The sequence below is a fragment of the Tenrec ecaudatus genome, chromosome 1, assembly GCF_050624435.1.
Source record: "Tenrec ecaudatus isolate mTenEca1 chromosome 1, mTenEca1.hap1, whole genome shotgun sequence".
Taxonomy (NCBI): domain Eukaryota; kingdom Metazoa; phylum Chordata; class Mammalia; order Afrosoricida; family Tenrecidae; genus Tenrec; species Tenrec ecaudatus.
This window is the reverse complement of record NC_134530.1, coordinates 76,698,208-76,720,925: the sequence shown is the minus strand read 5'-3', so window position 1 is coordinate 76,720,925 and position 22,718 is coordinate 76,698,208. Positions and strand designations below refer to the sequence as shown.

Genomic DNA, 22,718 nt, shown 5'->3' with positions numbered 1-22,718 from the left:
ATTGTAGTGGGGGTGGTGGTGTATGGGCAGGTCTTCCTTCTGGTTTCTAAGTAGTTGAATATTTGTGTATTAACATGTTCGAAAAGGACCCTAGTGGTACAACAGTTGTGTTTGGTTGCTAATCAAAAAGTGACAGTTTGAACTTACCCAGGGACGGGAAGCCTTATTTCTGCCAAGGGCCACTGTGATAGTTATAATAACATCATTCTCGTGCTATACTGGTCAAACATTTAATTAATTAACTCACCCTTAATGTGATGGCTGGAGCTGTTTTTGGGTAATGATTTCTTGGGTCGCCTATGACCCAGGGCCCAGGTATTCCCCACCCCTGGCCTAGAACCTCCTGTGGGAAGTTCTGTATTTTTTTGTGGTTGATAGGAGTTGAAATTGACTCCATGCATCTAAGAACAATAGTAATATATCAAACATTGTATATATCAAGTTTCTTAGAAAACTGTGCATTTTTTATGTTCACTGGTAATGAACTGTTAATTCATTTTCTTGACGTTTCAGAGCAAAATGAAAATGATTTTGAGGCACACTAAAAACATTGTTTGATCCTCTTACTTGATAAGTGAATTGGCAATTTGGATGGTTTTTTCCATCTCAGGTAGCTGTATCTCATTAGTGTAGTAATCAGTCCAAGAAGCACTTGAGAACACTTTAGTGAGCAAATGCTTTTCTCATGTGGTTATGTAGTAACCAGTGAGTCTGTATGTGATGATGAATACTGAATAGATTGTAGCTATGTATAAGTTATGATTCCGAGTTACTACTAAGTTGTCCTAAAACTTTAACTTCATTATTGAGGGAACTCAACTGTTTGCTTTTTAAAAGACAAGTATTTACACCCGTTCTGTAAGTAAGATGACTAGATAAATTGTCATTCAAGCTGGACATTCTAGAACACTGATAGAGGACATTATAAATATTTATAATATTAATTTTCTTATGATCAACAGTTTTATGATACTGTTGTATCAATAAATTAATTCTAGTCAAAATTTCTTTTAAAAACAGAAAAAAATAAGGTTTTTTTACATTGATGATCCAAATAATAAAACTAATTATTCTTGGCAATAATCTTAGGTTTCAGTCAGTGTGTTAGCCATATTGGCCTGTAATATCATATTACTAATACTTTTCTGAAGAAGCTCTCGTGGTACAGTAATTAAATGTTTGGCTGTTAACCAAAAGGTCAGCCCTTCAAACTTAGCAGTCACAAAAGTGGCAGTCTGCTTCTATGAAGATTGTTGTTAGGTGCTGTTGAATTAGTTGCAATTAATAGTCGACCTGTACCAAGTCCTGTACCATCCCTGTTACTGCTATGTTTGAGCCCAGTGTTGCAGCCACTGTGTCAGTTCATCTTCTCCAGTGTTTCTCTTTTTTGCTTACCCTGCACTTTACCAACGATACTATCCTTTTCCAGAGGCTTGTCCCTTCTGACAATGTGTCCAAACTGTGTGCGACTACGCCTCACAGATCCTCACTTCTCACGAGCATTTGGCTGTGCTTCTTCTAAGACAGATGATTGTTTTTCTTTCTTTTTTTTCAAATGATTGTTTTTCTAATAGCCCACAATACTTTCAGTATTCTTTGCCTAAACCATAACTCATATGTATCAATTCGTGTTGGATCTTCTTTATTGTTCCACTTTCAAACGCATATGAGGTGATTGAAATTACCATGGCTTGTGTTAGCTATGCTTTAGGCTTCAATGTGACATGTTTGCTCTTTAGTACTTCAAAGAAATCTTGGGCAGCAGATTTGTCCTTTGCAATACATTGTTTGATGTCTTGACTGCTGCAGTCTTGTTTTTATCAGCAAGCACCTCAGATCCTTCTCACTTCCAATAAGCGAGGTGTGTCATTTGTGTATCACAGGTTCTTAGTAAGCCTTCCTCCAAACCTGATGTTGTGTTCTCTTTCACATAGCCTAGCTTCTCATATTAGTTGTTCAGCATATAGATTAAGTATGGTCAAAAGATATGACCCTGATGTACACCTTTCCTGATTTTAAACCATATAGCAGTCCCTTCTTCTGTTCTTACAATTAAGTGTTCTGGAATTCCCTTTTTTGCAAAGTTATCCATAGTTTGTTATGATTCACATACTCTAATGCCTTTGCATATTTAATAAAACACAAGTAAGCATCATTCTGGTATTATCTGCTTTTAGCCAAGATCCATCTAACTTTAGCAACGAATGATAATCTCTTATTCCATGTCCTTTTCTGAATCCAGCTTGAATTTCTGGCAGGTTTCAAAGATGATAGCCTTGGAAAGTCTGTGGAGGCAGTTTTACTGTGTTCTTTAGAATTATAATGAGTTGGAATTCTCTGGAGAACATTTAAAAAATACTTGTGAGCAATGTAATTTTTCTAATAAATTTTTTCTGAAATATTTTTCAGAGTTGCATTTTAAAGTGTGATTTTTAGCTCCTTTTCTGTAACCAGTAATATTTTAAAACATTAATATACTCTGAATATGTTCTAATACAGTCATTTTGATGATGGCATAACGATTAAGTATTCAGCTTCTAATCAAAAGGTTCATATTCACCTAGCAGCTCTGCGGAAGAAAGACCTGGAGATCTACTCCTATAAAGATTACAGCTAACAAAGATCACTATGAGTCAAAATCTATTCAAGGACTCCTAACAACAATGGTGACTAATGATGTTGAGTATCTTTTTGTGTTTAATGACTGTTTTTGTATAACTTCCGTTCAAGTACTTTGCCCATTTTTAAGTTGGGTTGTACATCTTCTTGTTGCTGGAGCCCTTTACATATATTCTTGATATTATACTTATGTTCGATAGCAGCTCCCAAACATCTTCTCTCATGGTCTAGATTTTCCCATTGTTTTGTTGATAAAGTTCTTTGATTCACAACAATGTTTAACTTTGATGAAGCTCACTGTGTTTCATTTCCCCCACTTCCCTTTGGTTGTCAAGCTTCATGTGTCATATCTAAGAATCCACGTCAAAAGGAAGACGTTAAAGCTTTATCTCTGTTTTCTTCCAAGTTTTATGATTTTCTTATATATACGTCATTGAGTGATTTTGAATTCATTTTTGTAAATGGTGTAAGCCATGGGCTCAATTCATTCTACTGTATGTAGAGATTCAGCACCATTAGTTGAGAAACTTCTTTCCTCGTTGAATGAAGTTGGCACCCTTGTTGAAAATAACTTGACCTAGGATGTCTGGGTTTACTTCTGGACTTTAATTGGTTTTATGTTTATATTTATACCAACACCACACAATTTTCTATACTGTAGCATTATATCATAACTTAAAATTGGGAAGTGTGACTTATCCAACTTGTGTTCTTTTCCAAGATTATTTGGAGCCTTTTGCAATTCCATATGAATTTGAGAATGGGATTCTCCACATGTGCAAAAGCTATAATAATTTAGATCAGGTTTTCTTGAACTGGTATAAATTGCTTTAATGTAGTTTTGGCATTTTAAGTATTAAGACTTCTAACCCATGTATGGATTTTCTGTAGCTGAAAAATCCAGGATAGGTTAATTTATAGAGACAGCAATGGATTAATAATCATATAGGGCATGACAGGGGAAGATGGAGGGAAATGAGGCGCTAACAATAAGTACCAGAGAAAATGTTCTGAAATTGATTGTGGTGATGATTGCACAACTCTTCTTAATATGACTGAACAATTAAATTGTGTGGTTTTTGAAGTAAATGCCAGTAAAACTATTTATTTAAAAAAGACTTCCAATTCTTGAATAAGGGATGTCTTAACATATTTAGGTGTTCTTTAATTTTTTTCAGCATTTTTTTTGGGGGGGGGTGTTTTTTTTTTTTTTAATGATTTTGACTCAAGACCTAGAATCTCAGTTTCTGGAAGAACCACTTGTTTTTGCCTGTCTTGTACCTCTCCTCAAATTTGACCTTGGCCTCCCTACGGGCCTTGCGTTTAAGAGCAGGGTCTCTGAAGACATCCTTGTTGACGATAGTTTTGACCAAGGGAATGTCTACGGAGTACCTCGTGGGCATGAGGTGATAGTTATACACCTTCACAAAAGACTTGATCTTCGACCTCTTGGCAATTTTCTTCTTGCCCATGGCGGCTGTCACTTTGCGGGGATATCGGTTGATTCCAGCCACCAGGGCGTGGCTGTAGGGGCGGTCCGAGGTGCCGTCGTCAATGTTCTTCACAATGACGGCTTTGCGTCCCGAATAGCGTCCCGTCAGGACCAGCACCACCTTCCCGGGTTTCATGAACTTGCCCATTTCGACAACAGGCTCTCAGGTCGACAACCTGTTTTATAGTTTCCGTTGTACATGTATTTCATCACTTTTGTTAAATTTATTCCTACATAATTTATTCTTTTAGATGCTGTTATAAATTGAATGAGTTTCTTAATGTCTTTGTAATTGTCCATTGTTGGTGTGTAGAAACAAAGTTGCTTTTCTTGTGTTGCTCTTGTAACTTGTTGACTTTGTTGCATTGTTTTATTAGCTGTAGTAGCTCGTGGAATCGTTGGGACTTTCAGTATATAGGATCATATCATCTGTAAATAGAGATATTTTTACTTCTTTTCTAATTTGGATGTCTTTTCTTTCTTTTTTCTTGCCTAGTTACTCTGACTAGAAGTTCTAGTAACATATTGAGTAACAGGTGAGAGCGGCTATCCTTCTCTTATTCCTGAACCTAAAGGGGAAGCGCTCAACCTTTTTCTATTGATTATGATCTTAGTGGTAGGTGCCCTATGGGATTTTTCTCATCTTCCTAGTTTTCTGAGTGTTTTTTTCATAAAAGGTTTTTGTTTAATAAAAGATTTTGTTTAATACCTTTAGTACATGAGTTGAGATGATTTGAAGTGGTTTTTGAGTTATATTCATAGAGGTAGTTTGGAACTTGGGTGGGAGATGAGTGCTTGGGACTTTTAGCCTCTCAACAGACTCTAACCAACTCATCTCATTTTTAATATATATGTTGGGCTTCTGGGTAAAATTGTGTTTGAGGGAAAGTTCTACTGTAAAAAATCATTTAAAATTTATATCTAAAGGATTTTCAGTTATGGTACATTTATTTATCACCCTTCCTTCCCCTGCCCTTCTTCCTTCCCAAAAGGAAACAAATCTAAGCTTTTTGAAGTAAAGGACATAGTATCTTACCACTTTATCTCAAATACCAGTTGATTGATTGCTGGATATAATAATAGAGTTATTGAATAGCATATAATTTCTTTCTGTTTATTTATTTTAGCTATCAAGTGGAAATCCTGTATATGAAAAATACTATAGACAGGTAAGTTTTTTGTTGTTTTGTTCTGAACATAAAATGTACACTGTTAAATCTTAATTATATACATGCAGATCATCAGCCAGCAGGACAACTTTTGACAAGATTGTTATTTCATATTTCTGTGCTTTTAATCTCTTACTTTAGGCAGTTAATGCTTTTGACAAGTTGTCAGAAAACTCAAGACAAGATAATAAAACTCAAACATTTATTTATTGTAGTTATGTTAAAACGTCATGCAGCCTTTTATATATTTATTTTGATATAAATATCAAAATTAATTTTTAAGCCAAAGAAATGACTTTCTTTAAGATTTGTTGAATATAATCCTTAGAAAATTTAAACCATAGCTCTTGTGTACATATAAAATGAATATGTATGACAGATTTTATTAAGTAATAGTTGAGTGAACCAATAAGATGTAAAAACTAATTCAAATGAGAATGTGAGTTATAGAAATTTGTGTTCTCTACCAGATATAAATAATTTAGTCACATTGCTGTGGGCAATATTCATGTTCATTCCTATCAGTTTTATATAATTTAACCTTTACTCCTTGTTGTTAGATGATCTCTTAGTCATTATGACATCATGTACAATAGAAGGAAACTGCGTAGTTTCCCCTCTACCCTTGCAGAACACAGTGGTAAATAGAAAGTCAATTAAAGGTGCATGCCACAGATTATATAACCCCATGAGTCTACAGTGTCACATTTCCAAGTACTGAATCATAGGACAGGGTAGAACTGCCCCTGTGAGTTTCCAAGTCTCTAATGCGTTACGGGGATAGAAAGCCCTGTGTAGGTCAGTGAGGCTGGTGATTTTTTTCAGCTGCTGACCTGGCAGTTAGCAGCCCAACATGTAACCACTATGCCACCAGGGCCACCTAGACTAGATTAGGCATTAGAGAACTGAATGGACGAGCATTGGTCTTTTTGACCAAGATAATCCTGTAGTCTATACTGGCAGTAACAAATTGAGGAAGAGTAGAGTCACATGTATTATCACAGAAAATGTTTCAACATCTCTTGAATTACAAAGCGTTGTCAGTGCTAGAATAGTATCGAGACCAGTTATTAAGACTTATTCAAATTTACATAGCAAGTCACTAATGCAAAAGATGAGGAGAATGAGGTTTTTACTAGCTTCTACTGAAATTGATTAAATAGGCAATCTAGATGCCTTGAAAGTTTCTGGTAAGTGGATTCTCAAGTTGGAAATAAAGAAGGATCAGCAGTTGGAAAGTAGGGTCTTGGTGATAGAATCAGTGCTGGAAATCACATTATAGAATTCTGCAAGACTATTTACATATTCACTGTAAATACCTTTTATTCAACAATGTAAGTGGCAACTTACATGTGGAGCTTTCTGGGTGGAATGTATAGAAATCAAATTGACTATCAGTAGAAAGATGTTGGAGAAGCTAAAAAATAATGATAGAGAAGGCGACGGGCTGACTGTAGAGCAACCCATGTATTTACTCATCCACAAGTTCAAATTGAAACCAAAGAAAATGAAAACAAATCTGTGAGAGCTAAAGTACAGCCTTCAACATGTTCCGTTTGAATTCAGAGACCATCTCAAGAAAAGATTATGCATACCGAGCACAAATGACTGAAGACCAGATGAGTTGGGGATGACAAGGACTTCATACATGAAGAAAGTTTAAAATGCCATTAAAAAGAAGGGAAAGAAAGAAAAGACCAAAATGGATCTCAGAAGAGGTTGAAACTTGCTTTTAAATGTAGAATAGCTGAAGTGAAGAGAAAACATGTAACTGAAGATTTCAAAGGGCAGCTTAAGAAGACAGTGACTATGACAATGATGATAAGTACCAACACCTGGCGTTCGAAAAGCAAAGGAAAGAACACACAGCTGTTTTCAAGCTGAAAACACTGAAGAAAAAAATTCAAGGATTCTTTGGACTAAATATTGAATGATGCAGGAAGCATCAAAAGATGGAAAGAACATACAGAGTCACTGTACCAAAAAAGAATTGGTTGACAGTTAACCATTTCAGAAAGTAGCTTATAATCAAGAATGGTTGGCAGTAAAGGAAGATGCCCAGTTGCACTGAAGGCATTGGTGACAAACAAGACCCAAGGGAATGACAGAATACCAGTTGAAATGTTTCAAGAAATGGAGGGAGGGCTGAAGTTTCTCACTCATTGGTTCTGCTATGATATTTGAAGACAAGTACATGGCCAAACAGAGAAAGACAGGTCTGTTAATAGCAGTGGGCAGCGGAGCAAGAGGTGACGGCACAGTGTACATTGCAGCCGATGCTCTAGTAACAGCAAAGGCCACTGCAGAAGCAGCAGAGACACCCCACCATCACAGCCCTTGTGCTGCTGCAGCCCCCTTGCTCCCTCTGTGCTCCCTTTCTCCACTGGCACCATGGCTGCTGAGCTGACTGACGAGCAGATTGCTGAGTTCAAGGAGGCTTTCTCCTACAAAGGAACTTGGAACTGTCGTGAGGTCAGTGGGTCAGAACCCAGCAGACACTGAAATGCAGGATGTGAATTACAGGTGGGTGCCAATGGTCATGGCACCTTTGACTTCCCAGAGCTTTTGGCTGTGATGGCTAGAAAAATCAAAGACACAGACAAGAAGAAATCCGTGAGTCCTTCAGAGTCTTTGACAAGGTTAGCAGTAGGTACATCAGTGCTGCTGAGCTGCGCCACGTCATGACAACTTTAGGAGAAAAGCTAACAGATGAAGAAGTAGATGAAATGATCAGAGATTCAGGCGTTGACAGCGACGGACAAGTGAACTATGAAGAATTCATACATTGATTACTGCAAAATCAAGACCTACTTTCAGCTTCTTTATTACCCCCCACCCCCAGAAGAATCAAATAGAATGTTTTATTTACCTTTTGCAAGAAAGAAAGTTCATTTATTCATTGTTTCCATATAGCGAAACTAAACGTCAAAAAGCATCTGTACACACACACACACACACACACACACACACACACACACACACACACTTTTGCATATATTGGTTGGTGGTCCTGTCTCCCTAAATATCAAGCTACACATCACTTTTACAATATCAATACTTGTACGAACCTTACTACTAAGAAAGCACTTAATAGACTCCTTCAAGATCCATTTACTAATGACTGATAACACTGTCTGTGCAGCCAGTTTTCCATGCATGCAGCTTGACAATTGAGCACAGTCAGGCAGGCTGTTTTTCAGTTTAAAATTGAAAACTGGAAGGAAAAAAAAGAAAAATCATAAAACCTATGTGGGTTCTAGTTCAATTTGTTTAGCCTAAATTGTCATAGCTGATTTACCGGAAACAAACACATTTGGAATGGGTGTATCTCAGGATGATGTGTGGAGGAGGGGATGAAGGAGAGGATAACATCTTGAAATGTAGCCCCACTGCTTGGAGGGTCCTCGTAGACACTCCTATGCTCCAACCCACGGTTGTGGTGACACTTCCCTGGCGATTTGCCTGCCTGCCTGCCTGCGCTGGTTTAACGTTTGCAGTGTGCTCAAGGGCCGGACGGTCACTGTCCACACCAGTTTTTTTTTCTTTTTTGTGAGAGTGTGAGTGAGAGAGAGAGTGAGTGAGTGAGTGAATGAGAGTGAGTGAGTTAGTGAGTGAGTGAGAGAGTGAGAAGCGAGTAAGTTAGTGAGTGAGAGAGTGAGTGAGAGAGTGAGTGAGTCCACACCAGTTTTTAAAAAGAAACCTTTACCAAGAGAGCATCTTTGAACTCTGTTAAAGGTAAAACCAAATAAATCTGAGCAAAACCATTCTGAACTGTGACTTGGAGTTGACAGAGTAGGCTGTGGCTATGAACTTCAGCACAATCATTGTCATTGCTGTTCAATAAATTATCATTTATGTACATTCCAAGTTGTAAATGTTAAGTCTCTTCCCCCCCCCTTACAATAAAAGACCAATAACTAAAAATAAAAAATAAAAGTTACAGTCTCAGAAACTGAGTCTGTCCTGCTCTGTCCTATAGAGTCATAGGTGCTGGCAGTGAGAGTTTTTTTGGTTTCTTTTGTTTTTAACCTGGCCACGCTGCTGGTCATTCCAAAGAAAGGTGACTCCAAAAAATGTGGAAATTAAACAATATTATTAATGTAACATATAACTAAAATTTTGATGAAGCTAATTCAGCAATGGTTGCGGCAGCATATCAATAAGGAACTACTGGAAATTCCAGCCGTATTTAGAAGAGGACATGGCAGAGAGACATGATCATTGCTGATGTCAGATGGATTTTGGCTGAAAGCAGAAAGTCTGAAAATTGTCTGATGTCAGCTTAGAAGCCTTTACTCACAGCCAGTTTTTTAAAATGCTAATGATACAGATTGCTTGGAATAGTCCTTTTCATGTCTCTGTGATACTTTGTTTTTTGACTGGATGACTAAAGGTTGTAGTTAGGATAGAACCTGTAAGTCTCTGGAGTCAGAGTACAAGAGACACTACCATTTAGACTCGTGTATAAGCCGAGCTTTACAGCACATTTAAAATTTTTAAAAATATTTTATTTACATCATTATATCTGTAGTAACATTTGAACATATAATCAATATAAAGTTATTATTAAGACAGTTTGTATTTTTTGTACTCTTAAGAAATGAAGTGTGTGGTTTATTTAAAAAAATAATTTTATTTGGGGCTCATGCAACTCTTACACAATCCATACATACATCCATTGTGTCAAGCACATTTGTACATTTGTTGCCACCATCCTTAAAACATTTGCTTTCTACTTGAGCCCGTGATATCAGCTTCTCATTTTTCCCTCCCTCCCCATTCCCCCCTTATGAACCCTTGATAATTTATAAATTATTATTATTTTGTCATGTCTTAACTGCCTGACGTCTCCCTTCACCCACTTTTCTGTTATCTGTCCCTCAGGGAGGGGGTTATATTTAGATCCTTGTAATCGGTTCCCCATATCTACCCCACCTTCCCCTTCCCTTCCTGGTATGGCTACTCTCATTATTGGAGTCCCTGTGTTTCCAGCTCTTATCTGTACAAGTGTGCATGTTCTGGTCTAGTCTGATTTGCAAGGTAGAATTGGGATTGGGATCATGATGGTGAGGGAGAAGAAGCATGTAAGAGTTAGAGGAAAGTTGTATGTTTCATTGTTGTTACACTGCACCCTGACTGACTCTCCCTCTGTGACCCTTGTGAAAGGGGATGTCCAGTTGCCTACAGATGGGTTCAGCACATTTTTTAATGCAGTTTTTGTGGCAAAATTAGGTGCTTGACTGATATTTGGGTTGGCTTATACTCTAGTACCTTAAGTGACACAAGTCCAAATTGCCATGTTTAATTTATTGTAGAAACCAAAAGAATGGAGGAAAGTAAAATTCTTTTATTGGGATATAGAACATAAATATTCCATAGCGTTTGATCCACGTTGTGCTTGCATGTCTCTTTACGTTATACTGGGATGGGGACTCCTTTTTCACCCTGGTCTTGGGATGAGTGGACAAAATTGAGGAGTTCTGTAGAATTCTAGAGGTAAGTTTCCCAACTTTTCTATACTTTATGCTGCTGCCTCAAATTTGAAGGATTAGGGAAGTCTGCTTTTGCTGTGTGTCTCATTTCTCCCATGTTTTAGCACTTGAAAAAATAAAAGGCTTCTCTTTTTTGCTTCTTTGCTGGGGTTGGCCTGTCTGGAATGCTTTGTATATATTTATAGTAACTTCTCTTACCAGCACCGTTTTTTGATTCAACTTAAGTTTTTTGTTGTTGTGAATATATGCAGCAAACATCTACCACCTTAACCTTCTCTACATATGGTGTTGGTTGATTCTTCTGCTGTAGAAGAATTCTCACCCTTCTTTTCTGAGTTCTTCCTCCCCATTACAAAAACTCACTATTTCTTAAGTGTCCTATTTAATCTTTCCGGTGGTTGTTGGCACTTTGAGCCCAAACAGAAAGTTCTAAAAGAGCTTAATGCTCAAAGCAGACAGTTTTTGCTCATTAAGCTGGTTTTATTTGGGTTTAAGAAGACTTCAGAGTATGTTTTTGGTTTAAGATGTAAAGATTATCTCGGGGTAGTAGTTTCAAAGGTTCGTCTAGGCTCCCTGGCTCCAGAAAGCCTGGATAACCTAAGAATTTAAAGTTCTATTCTGTATCCTCTGTCCTTGGATCATAATTCAATGATAGAATTTTTGATCAAAATATAAGTAATGACAGCCAGAAACCATCCAGTTCTGGTGACATAGCAAAGAAGGTGTCTAAGACCCATTTTTAAAATTTGAAGCTCTTTTTTGTTTTTGTTTCTATTGCTTATTTCTGGAGTATGTAAAATTTCACTTACATTTCAGTTCTTGGTGACCTCATTCTGTCTTAAAAGGAAAGTCCCTATCAGTGAAAATGATGTTTCCTTTAATATGCTTTAGAAACTGAGTTTTAAAAATTTTTTAAGTTTTAGAGCTAATACTGCTTTGCCTTATTTTAAAGTGCTTCAACTCTTAAGAGCAAGTATAAAAGGAGAAGTTAATGATTTAAAGATGTCTGGAGGGGCAGATAACATACAGTTCTCATTTGTCAAAAATTGTCACCAGGAAATGCTCTTCTCCCCCCATATACCTCTTAAGTTGATTGGATTTAAATGACAAGAATAAAATATTTGGTGTCAGTTAATGTGTAACTGTTTCTCTTTCTTTACTAGTTTGTTTTACTTCTCTGAGTTCTAGTTTTCTCATTTGTATAATCACATGATAAAACATGTTTTGTAAATTGCCAGTGCTGTCTAGATCTTACTCTATTCTGAAAACTTTACATGTATTCCTTGACCTTTATTTGTCAGAGGATTCCCTTTTATTGGAAAATCCAGTTCCCAAATGATAGGGAATTAAGCAAATAAATAATGATAATTTTCCCTTTGTGCTTGTTTTCAATCTACAGTTTCTGTCTTTTCAGGTTGATACGGGCAATACTGGAAGGGTGCTTGCTTCCGATGCTGCTGCTTTTCTGAAAAAATCAGGACTTCCAGATTTGATACTTGGAAAGGTAGAATTTGCATATTATAACAAGATTACAGTGACTGTTTCATGCTTTAAATGAACCGAATGGAAAATCACAAAGATGCCATAAAAAAAACTAGAAGTTTGCAGTAAGAGGGTGGAGGGAATTTGTGGTATAGTGATTTATCCTCTTGAAAAATAAGTGATTTTCAGATTTTTTTGGAAACAAATTACTGTTTCGTAGGATGAAATGAGGAAGTAGTGCACTTAAGTATTATGAGGAGAAATAGTGCTGACTGGTAACCTTGCCACCCACTCAGAAAGAGTTGGCCCTACCCCTACTTCCTCTGTTATAACTGTCTTTAATTGTTTTCAATGTGTGGAAAGCACAGTGGGGGAGAGCAGCTGTGAAAAGAGCATGTAGAGGTGGAAAGCCCCTCTTGGCTTGATCCTTACACATGATATTGATAATATGTTCAAAAACTTGGAAAATAATTAATAGTACTACTTCCATTATTCACAATTGAACATTAACCACTCATACTTTCCCATAGGTCACAATATCATCTTGATAAGGATCTAAAGTCAGGATAGTATTTTCTAATAGAAAGAGATTTGAACTCAAGATTAGAGCCTGGGCTTGTAGAAAACGGCATTACACTAGAAGTTAGAAGATGGTGTCACTTCTTTGCTTGAAACTTTGGATGTCGTTGAGTGATCATTTAACCTCATTGGACCATGGTACTAAATAAACTTTAAATGATTTTTGTTAAAATATAGATTAATAATCTTTTTCATTGTTGTTCCAATTTTAGATTTGGGATTTAGCTGACACAGATGGCAAAGGTATCCTGAACAAGCAAGTAAGATTCTGAAATTCACACACAAAATTTTTGAGTGATTCAAAATAGAAAATAGTCAAGGGGGGGGGGGGAACGATGGCATATTTTTAAGTTAAGAATGATATGTTTGTGCCAATTCTAGAATTTTACGAGGGCAAGTGTTAGAACCAAATAAAAGTATTTCCAATCACCAGATATCAATGTAACTCCCAAAAGTTAGTGTTAGTCTGGTGACATTATTTTCCTGGGGTTTATTATTTTCAGAGAGGTTTTGCTCTTTGTATCTTATTAATTAGGATTCTTCAATGTACACGTTTATAAGTAACTGTGGATTTATTTAGTCCTTTGGACATGTCAGGAAAGACCCATCTATGGAGAAGGGCAGTGGAAAAGAGGAAGGCTCTTGATGATGGATTGACACACTGGTTGTAAGAGTGGGCTCAAACAGAAAGAACAGTTGTGAAGATGGCCCAGGATGGGGCTTGTTCTGTGGTTCAGAGAGTCGGAACTGACTCAATGGCACCTAACAACAATAGCAAAATGATACTGCCCAGGATATTTGCTAGGACGCTCATGGCCAATCAGAGCAGAGTACATCTTATTCTGACATATAAACCACAAAATTATTTACAAGTCAGAAGTGAATCAGATCAGAATTACATGCCAGTGGTTATGGCTATGGGATTTTAGCACCTGATAAGTACTTTGAAATCCATCTTAGAGGTGGATTTCAGAGTTCTTCAGAATGGATTCAAAGTTACTATATGCTGATTTACAAATCATTTTATGGCTTAAATCTAATCTTGCCCTAGAGAAATAGTGAAAGCCCATATTAAACTTAAAAGCAAGATGGGAAAGATTGGATGAGGTAGTCAGAGTACTCATTCTTTTCATTGAGATTTTAGGGCCAGATTGTCCTCTCCATTGTTACCCTGAGCAAAAAGGCCAGTTGGGTACATGGAGACATAGGAAGATAAAATTCATGCAAGCACCCGGGGTGCTATCCATTCATTTAGCAATCTTTGTTGAATTCCTATTGTTGAATTCCTACTGTTGAGTACCTGTTGTGAGCCAGGCTTTGGGAATTCAGAAGTGAACCTAACAGAGGTTGCCTCTACACGTGAGCTTATAGTATAATACATTCTCTGCACTATGTGCAGTGATATTCCTGCACTATCGGTTAGAGTTCATTTGTCTTTGTTACATCTAGGTGGCTGAATTAATGGGTTATACTTAAATGTTTAAACAGGAGGCATATAGATTTGTAATTAACATTTGAAAGAAAAACAAACCAATCCTCATTGAATTTTTATGTATCAAAATAGCACTAGGTCCTTTCCTTCTTTAGTTCTTACTGCGTTGCTCATAATTCATTGCAAGGCAGTAGCCCACCTTTTTATACAAGGGTTTTATGTAACTTGCTTGTGGCCTCCCAACTTTAAGTAACAGAACTAGAATTTAATGAAGGACTATTTCATGTTAGCCCATCTATACTGTGTGAATGGATCTGATTACCTAAGAACAATTGAATCTCACAAAGAATGAGAGAAGGTAGGTCAATATTGAAATGCTCACAGTACCACCATTTAAAGACTAGAGGAGCATTGGATTCAGCAGTGGGAACTAGCAAGGTCAGCAGAAAACTCAAAGTGCTTTTTGAAGCTCTTTTGGTGGAAGAGAGTTTCAGGGTGAATCATAGTGCCAGGAGAACAAGCCGGAAGAGGCTTTCTTGTTTTCATGAGGTCAGTGTATGAGGGTAAGTCTAAAACTATTGCCACAAAAATATAGAAACCTTTATTAAATAAAAGTATCAATATATGAAGCTTTTTTCCCCCTTTGACATGTCCTTCATCTAGGGGTGTGCACTCTTAGGTGGCGTTTTCGTATCTCTAATCCTTCCTCCAAAGGGTTCTACATTCTTTTATTTAGAATCAAAGAATTCTAAATCAGTTTTAGATTTAGTTCTAATTTTGAACTAAAGTGCTGACATTCACAAGGGAATCAAATCATGTTCCTTTGGTTCTTTGATTTTTGAGGGGGGAAAAAAGTCAGAAGAGGCAACAGCAAGACTGGGGGTTTAAGAAGTCAGGTTTCCTAATGGAATTCTGTAGGACAGTCCGTACTACCCTTAACAAATGAACAGGTGTATTTGTTAGGGTAGGAAAAACAAATCTTAGTGTAACTTTCCCTTACCAGTGCAGTTCTGTTTTCTTAAAACTTCTTCTTAATCCTGTGTCTGTTAGCGAAAATTCTGTGTCTTTTGAGAAAAAAAAAAAAAGACTATTGAGATTACCCCTCGGGAATCCCAAAAAACAATTGCTGGGACCTCTGAGCTGACGTCTCTGCTTTGAGTTTAAGTGACCCAGCAGATTCCCTTGGCAGCCACTGTTGTGATAGAACGCTTTGCTTGAAGGCACCCTCATGAGATTAAGACAGATGGATTGCTGAGGTTTGTTTCTAGCCATCCACAGATGTTTGAACTGGAACCTTCGTGGCAGGACTTTTTAACTTACCCTTGTATTTGGTAGATAAGAGGTTATTTGTAATTTAGGCAGTTTTTCTAGCTTATAATGGAGGTTTGAGTCAGGTTGCATGGTGGCTTGTGGAGTAAATATAAAGAGATGGGAGATCTTGAAATAAGCAGGGTTTTTTTTCAAGAAATTTGTTTGTGAAGTCTTGAATTGTGGTAAGCAAGCAGTAGGCAAGATGATAAGAATAGGTTAAAAAATGAAGTAAAGACTTTGATGTCATTTCTATTCCAAGATCTTAATTAACTGCAAAAACAGTCGAAAACCATTTGTTTCCCTGTCTTTGTTTTTATGTATGTACATGGGAATTTTAAATGTTTGTGGAAAAATTTCATTATCTTTTAATTAAAATCTCCCAGGAACAATTTGAAGCCCTCTTGTATGTAGGTTTTGGACTAAGACTTTAATGTCACAAATCTAAAGACCTTTTGGGAAGAGTTATAAATATTGTGAAGTCAAGCAGTTATGTAAGTGTTTTAGATGCACAAGTATCCTGTGTAGCTATTCTTGAATGCCAATGATTGAGTCAGTAAAATAACTGACCTAGTTTCAGAATTTACAATCTCACAATCCAGAGATGACTTTTTTTTTATTGGTCTAAAAGATCTTTTTTTTTTTTAAAACATTTTATTAGGGATTCATACAACTCTTATGACTTTTGATAATGTTTAGATATGATTTCCTTTAAGAATTTTTCATTTTTTTCTTACTTAAATGATGTTTTCCTTCACATTAAGTATTCTTATGAGCATGATTATTAATTCTGTATAATAGACACTTTACATCTATCACAATTTAAGTATATCCCATTATATTAATATTTCGTTGCTTTTATAATGTTAGCATCTTTGCATGTAGTTCTTTTCTTAATTTTAAAGCAAGCAAATGTTTTGTTATATTTATTGCTAATAAGAAATCTGTAATAATTGTGCATGGGTTTATATATTCACACGGTAAGCATGTGTGTGCATATGGTTATGTGTATATGTATGCATGTACTTAATGTGTGTATCTATGATATATATTATGTGCATATATATTATACATATACACACGAGGGTGCTTCAAAAAGTTTGTAGAAAAATTCCATATTTTTAATTCCATTTTCCTATGAACTTTCTGAAGCCCTTTTGTTTATATCTACATATTGTGTATGTGTGTTTGTATGCATAGATACATCCATTCATGTTTATATTCTTAACATTTACACCTTTCCCCTTCAGGAATTCTTTGTTGCTTTGCGTCTGGTGGCATGTGCCCAAAATGGATTGGATGTTTCACTGAGTAGCTTGAACCTGGCGGTTCCTCCACCAAGATTTGTAAGATACACTTGTTTTTAAATTTTTTTAAAGGATATTACCCCCCCAAAAAAGGATATTATATGGTTTGACACTTAAAAATTTGATATCAAATTCTCTTGCATTTCCTATTGCTTAACCTGCTTTCGTTCTCAATGGTCACCACTGTATATCCTTCCAAAGAGGATGAAATTTAAAGATGATGAAATTTTTAAACAAATTTTTGAAGCACCTTTGTATAAGGAAATACAGATTTCCTCATTTTATATTACTTGTAGCATTACTAGACACATAGTTCGATAACAAAAATAACAATGTATTTTAGCGATCTTTAGATATCATTACATGAAAGCTTCCTCATTCTTTTATATAACTACATAGTAGTTCTTTAAGGAACCCAGGTGGTGTCGTGGGTTACACATTAGACTGCTAACCACAAGGTCTACAGTTCTAAACCACCAGCCATGCCATGGAGAAAGATGAGGTTTTCTGCTTTTATAAAGATTTATAGCCTCAAAAACCCAGAGAGACACCTCTGCTTTGCCCTGTAGATTTGGTATGAGTCAGAATTGATTTGAAAGCACTTGAGTTTTGTTTGAGGATTCTTTTGTTTGTATTCAAACACACACACACCACTTATCAGAGTTTCAAAAATATCCTGGAAAAGGGAATATAAAAAATTTGAAACGCTCACATCTGTGTTCATGTGCATGTATGTATCCTTTTCATTGCAATCAAGTTGGTTACTACTCATAATGACCCTGTAGGACAGCAGTTTTCAACCTGTGGGTCCACGACCCCTTTGGGGTTTGAATGACCCTTTTGCAGGTGTCGCCTACTAACAGTAGCAAAATTACAGTTGTGAAATAGCAACAAAAATTTTATGGATGGGGGGTCACCACAACACAAGGGAAAAGGGCCATGGCATTAGGAAGATTGAGAACCACTGTTGGACAAAGTAGAACTGCTCCCAGGTTTCTGAGACTAAATTTTTACAGGAGCAAACGGCCTCATTTTTATCCTGCAGAGCAGCTGGTGGCTTCAAACTACTGACTTTGCAGTTGAACAAGTAATGCTAGGGCTCTTTTCATTCATGACACTGCTGGCTGGGTTTGAACTGCTAACTTATAGGCCAGTGGAGCTTAAACCATTGGCTCAAGCCACAAGGGACCTCTAGCTGAAACTTTTATGTGATTATATGTGACGATCTCTGAAATACTTTAAATTATTTTAAAAAAGGTATTGAACTGTGTGTGTAGTTCAGTGGGCAATACCATCCCCAGAGGTCCCGGCATGATCTTGGTGGGCTGAAAAAGCAGATACCTATCCTTTATCCTAGATTATTGTACAAAAGTTTTTAATTGCCAGGGAGGCGCTGAGTAATTTTTTTCTAAAAGGGAAGTAGGAGGGGACGAATAACAGAATTGTAGGTGAACAGATACATTGGGTGGTGTGACATTACGACTTAATAAATAAATAATAAGGGTTCCTGGGGCTAAGGTAGGAGAGGAAGGAGACAAGGGGGAGCTAATATTCAGAGAGTTCAAGAAGAAAGAAAATGTTTGTTTTGAAACTGATGGTGGTAGCATTTGTATAATTATGCTTTATCTAATTGAATTATGGATTATTAAAATATCTGTAAGAACTCCCAATAGAATGATTTTTTTTAAGTTATAATGTAAATTAGTGCCCTCTCGTGGTTGAGACCCAACATTTTTTATAAATATATTTAAATCAACCATTTTTCTTTTTTGCTTATTGATGTGAGAATTTCAGTCCTTTATGTGTTTTCCTTTTTAGCATGATACCAGTAGTCCTTTGCTAATCAGCGCAACTTCTGCAGAACTCCCATGGGCTGTAAAAGTAAGTAAGCTTTGTAATTATTTTTTTCTCCCTCTTTGTCTTCCTGCCCACATGTATATTTTGCCTTACCTCTGAGTATATTGCCATTAACCCCTAGACTTTCATAGGAATGTTCAAGTACAGTAGGGGAAATACTAGTACCAGGGTTCTTGAGAAGAATCTTTCAGCTTTGTTTATAATTTTGTGGCAGTTCGTTAGTTTCAGTGTTACTATGTTATAAAATAAAAATGATTATGTCATAATCTTGTATTAACTAAATAATTTCATGACTATGTAGTTTACCCTACTGGTACTATTTTCTGCTTGAAGATCTGCATAGCTATTACAGCAAACATTCTTTATGGAAGTATTTGTGAGATGGGTCTTTTATATTACAGTAATTTGGAGGCATTGCACTAGTTCTAATTATTTTAAAGGTTGTAATTTTAAAATAATACTAGGATATAACAGATCGAATGACTCAATAAATGTGTCCATTTTTTTCTTAAAAACCTTTTTTGGTTTGTGTGCCTGTGTATGCTACTGGACTAATTTAAAATGTAAATTGGTAGGGATTTGACCTTAACTAGGTAAATCATTAATGGTTGTTTTTGATGTTTTATAAGTTAATTTTTAGGATTTTAGGAGAAATCTTATTATTAACACAGAAAATAAATTTTTCTTTGGGAAAAGTACAGTGATCTTGATGTTCATTCCCATGTCAATAATTGTGTTTTTCAATTTATGTGTTTGAATTTGAAACATGTGTCTAATACCATGTTTAGAAAATTATATAAAATAAGTCATACTAACTCACTTCGTATTAAAAGTTAAAGCCCTGCTGAGGGCTTAAAAGTGTTGACTAGGAGTAGTAACTGAACTTTTTTCATTTTAAAGTAATGCTAGGGTGCAAAGATAGTGTCCCAGCTACAAAAGGAAGAGGATATGGAATTTTTAAGTCAAGTTACTTTGAAACCAATAGAATTTGATCAAAGTGAAAAATGATAAATAAATATTGAAATGATAAATTAAGTTGTTCTTTGGAAACTAGATTTTTGTAGGTATATATCAATCCTTTTCACCATTATATGACTTCTGACATTTTTTATTTTGTAGTCTGAAGATAAGGCCAAATATGATGCTATCTTTGATAGTTTAAGCCCAGTGAATGGATTTCTTTCTGGGGACAAAGTAAAGCCAGTGCTGCTCAACTCTAAGTTACCTGTGGATATCCTTGGAAGAGTAAGATATTATTAAATTCTAAATATAATTTTTATCTATTTAATATTTTCCAGGAACATTTATACATTCTTATATAGGTCATTAAATATGCAGGTCTTTCTTTGAAGTTATATTATTTCAGAATTTTCTGTTCTGATTTAATACATAAAATTATTTTCAGTTTATTTCTAGATGGTCTTATTCCCTCTAAAATAAAAGCTTTTAGAATTAGCAATATATAAACTAAAACTTCACTCATATGGCCCCAAAGAACAGAGAACAACTGTGTCTTAGACTTCTCAAGGCCATAAATCTTTACAGAAGCAGCCTCCTACATTGCTCTCCTGTGGAACTGCTGATGGGTTTGAACCACCAACTGTTTGGTTGGTATCTGACCTCTTTAATCATAGTCCCACCAGGGCTCTTTCTAGCTGTATATGTTAGTCCCCTAAAAAGAAACCAAACTCCCTGCCATTGAGTCTATGCTGACTCATAGCAAGCCTATAGGACAGAACTGTTCCCATGAGTTTCAGAGACTGAAACTCTTAAGGGAGTAGAAAGCCCTGTCTTTTCTTGTGAGCAGCAGCTGGTGGTTTTGAACTGTAGTCAGCAGTCCCACTAGTAACCACTAGACTTTCAGGGCTTCTTAAGCCTCCTAAGTAGGTCCTTTTAAATTATTATTGTACATCTAGTCCTCTGACCTCTCAATTTCTTCCTGTATTTCATTTCTAGAGACCCTCAGTATTTTACATATGACACTCCTTGGCTGTATCATGAGCATGGTCATAGGAATAGTTTCATCTCTGAAATAACACTTTATACTAGAATAATGGTTTGTATTAGAAATATTTGTTTTTCCAGGTCTCTCTGTCCCTGATATTTGTAAGACTTTAATTCTTTTGACTTTGTTAATATTTTTTAATCTAAGGTCATCATACATTTTACCTTTCTTTTGAATTGACTTTATTCTTTATTCATTTTGGATTTGGGGCACACAGTTTTGTGACCATATTCTTAGCTTTGTTTACAATGTTAGATTTTCAGCTTTCCCACATGGTAAAATTCCAAATTTTCATAAAGGTAAATTATCTGTGTTCTCTGTGGTCTGCTAAGAAGATCTAAGAGGATTTATGCTATTATAAACTCATGGTCCCCAACCTCAGCTGTGCTCTTCCTATTACCAGCCACTCTATTATACTGTATCCATAGTGACATTTCTGCATTCCCCCTTTAATACGTCAAGCCTTATACTTTAACAACTCCAGCTCTTTCTTAATTCTCCTCCTCAAACCACGTGGAACCAAATCTTGATTACACCATCTTTTAGCTCTGTAACTTCAGTAAAAGCATGAGAAAGCCATGCCTTAGTTTTCTGAATTTTAAAATTGGCATAATAATTCCCCATTTATAGGGTTATAGGATTAAATTGATAAATGTATATAAAGTATCTAATATGGTGCTTGGTACATACTTTAGATAACATGGTGGTGGTTGTGACAATATAACCACCAATATCACAGTCAACCTCCACCACCAATAACGTACTATTACTACTGAATTAGTGCTGTTGTGTAGAATATGTGTTCAATATTGACTTAAAATCTGCTTTATAATGTTGCTACCCATATATTTCTTTTTGAGAACATTTCTAAAATACAAATATGATTCTGTCATGTTTTGACTAATATTAATTCTTTAATAACTTCCATTGCATTTAGATTAAATTAAACACACTTTCTTACCTCCATCCTCTCTCTCACCCAGTACACATTCTTGCACCAAATAAAAATTTGTGACTTAAATATCTTCTTTTTAACCTATAAACAAATATATATATCTAAATAAATTTATTTTTCTGGAGTTGACCAAGTCTACTGGGGCCTTTAATGTTTTATATTTTTCTTTGTAAGCCCTCTCAACATTAGTTGGTAAATTATTAATAAAATTAATTCACATATATCTTTTAATTCATTAGAAAGTCCCAATATAGGGGAAACAATAATGGGTTTGATTGAAAATCTTCATATTGAAGATTGATTCTATTATTTTTGTCTTTATTTATTTTAATAAATCATTTTATTGGGGCTCATACAACTCTTATCACATAAAGCACACTTATACATTCATTGCCCTCGTCATTCTCAAAATTCGCCTTCCACTTGGGTTCCTGGAATCAGTTCATTTTCCTTTTTTTCTCTCCCCCTCCCTCCCTGGTCCCCCCTCCCTCATGAACCCTTAGTAGTTTATAAATTATTATTTTATCTTACACTGCCCTGTGTCTCCCCTTCACCCACATTCCTGTTGTATATCCCCTAGAGAGGAGGTTACATGTAGATCCCCGAGATCGGTTCTCCCTTTCTACACCCCCTTCCCTCCTGGTGTCACCAGTCTCACCACTGGTCCTGAGGGGTTCATCCGTCCTAGATTCCCTGTGTTTCTAGATCTCTACCGCACCGCAGTGCATCCTCTGGTCTAACCAGGTCCGCAAGGTAGAATTGGGATCATGATATTGGGGGGGAGGAAGCGTTCAAGAACTAGAGGAAGGTTTTGAGTTTAATTGTTGCTACAATGAACCCTGAGTAGCTCATCTCCTCCCCGCTACCCCTCTGCAAGGGATGTCCAGCTGTCTACAGATAGGCATTGGGTCCTCATCACGCACTCCCCTCATTCACGGTGACGTGATTTTTTTGCCGCCCCCCCACCCCCCGCCTTTGTTGTTTGAAACCTTGTCCCCTCGGCCCTTTGTGATCACACATG

The 22,718-nt window shown here is 36.3% G+C and overlaps 2 protein-coding genes across 3 annotated transcripts in view; one reads left to right on the top strand and one right to left on the bottom strand.

Annotated features, from left to right (window-relative positions):
- Positions 1–22,718, top strand: part of EPS15 (epidermal growth factor receptor pathway substrate 15) — a 151,763-nt gene that overhangs the window by 30,231 nt on the left and 98,814 nt on the right. For both annotated transcript variants that reach the window (XM_075555863.1, XM_075555865.1), the window contains exons 2-7: positions 5,239–5,280; positions 12,187–12,276; positions 13,046–13,093; positions 16,824–16,919; positions 18,699–18,761; positions 19,857–19,982. In XM_075555863.1, the coding sequence (XP_075411978.1) occupies positions 5,239–5,280; positions 12,187–12,276; positions 13,046–13,093; positions 16,824–16,919; positions 18,699–18,761; positions 19,857–19,982 (465 nt within the window). The remainder of the gene's footprint in view (positions 1–5,238; positions 5,281–12,186; positions 12,277–13,045; positions 13,094–16,823; positions 16,920–18,698; positions 18,762–19,856; positions 19,983–22,718) is intronic.
- LOC142435540 (large ribosomal subunit protein eL27-like) lies at positions 3,819–4,270 on the bottom strand. Its single transcript, XM_075539766.1, has one exon. It carries the CDS (start codon positions 4,257–4,259, stop codon positions 3,852–3,854), a length of 408 nt encoding a protein of 135 aa, XP_075395881.1. The 5' UTR covers positions 4,260–4,270; the 3' UTR covers positions 3,819–3,851.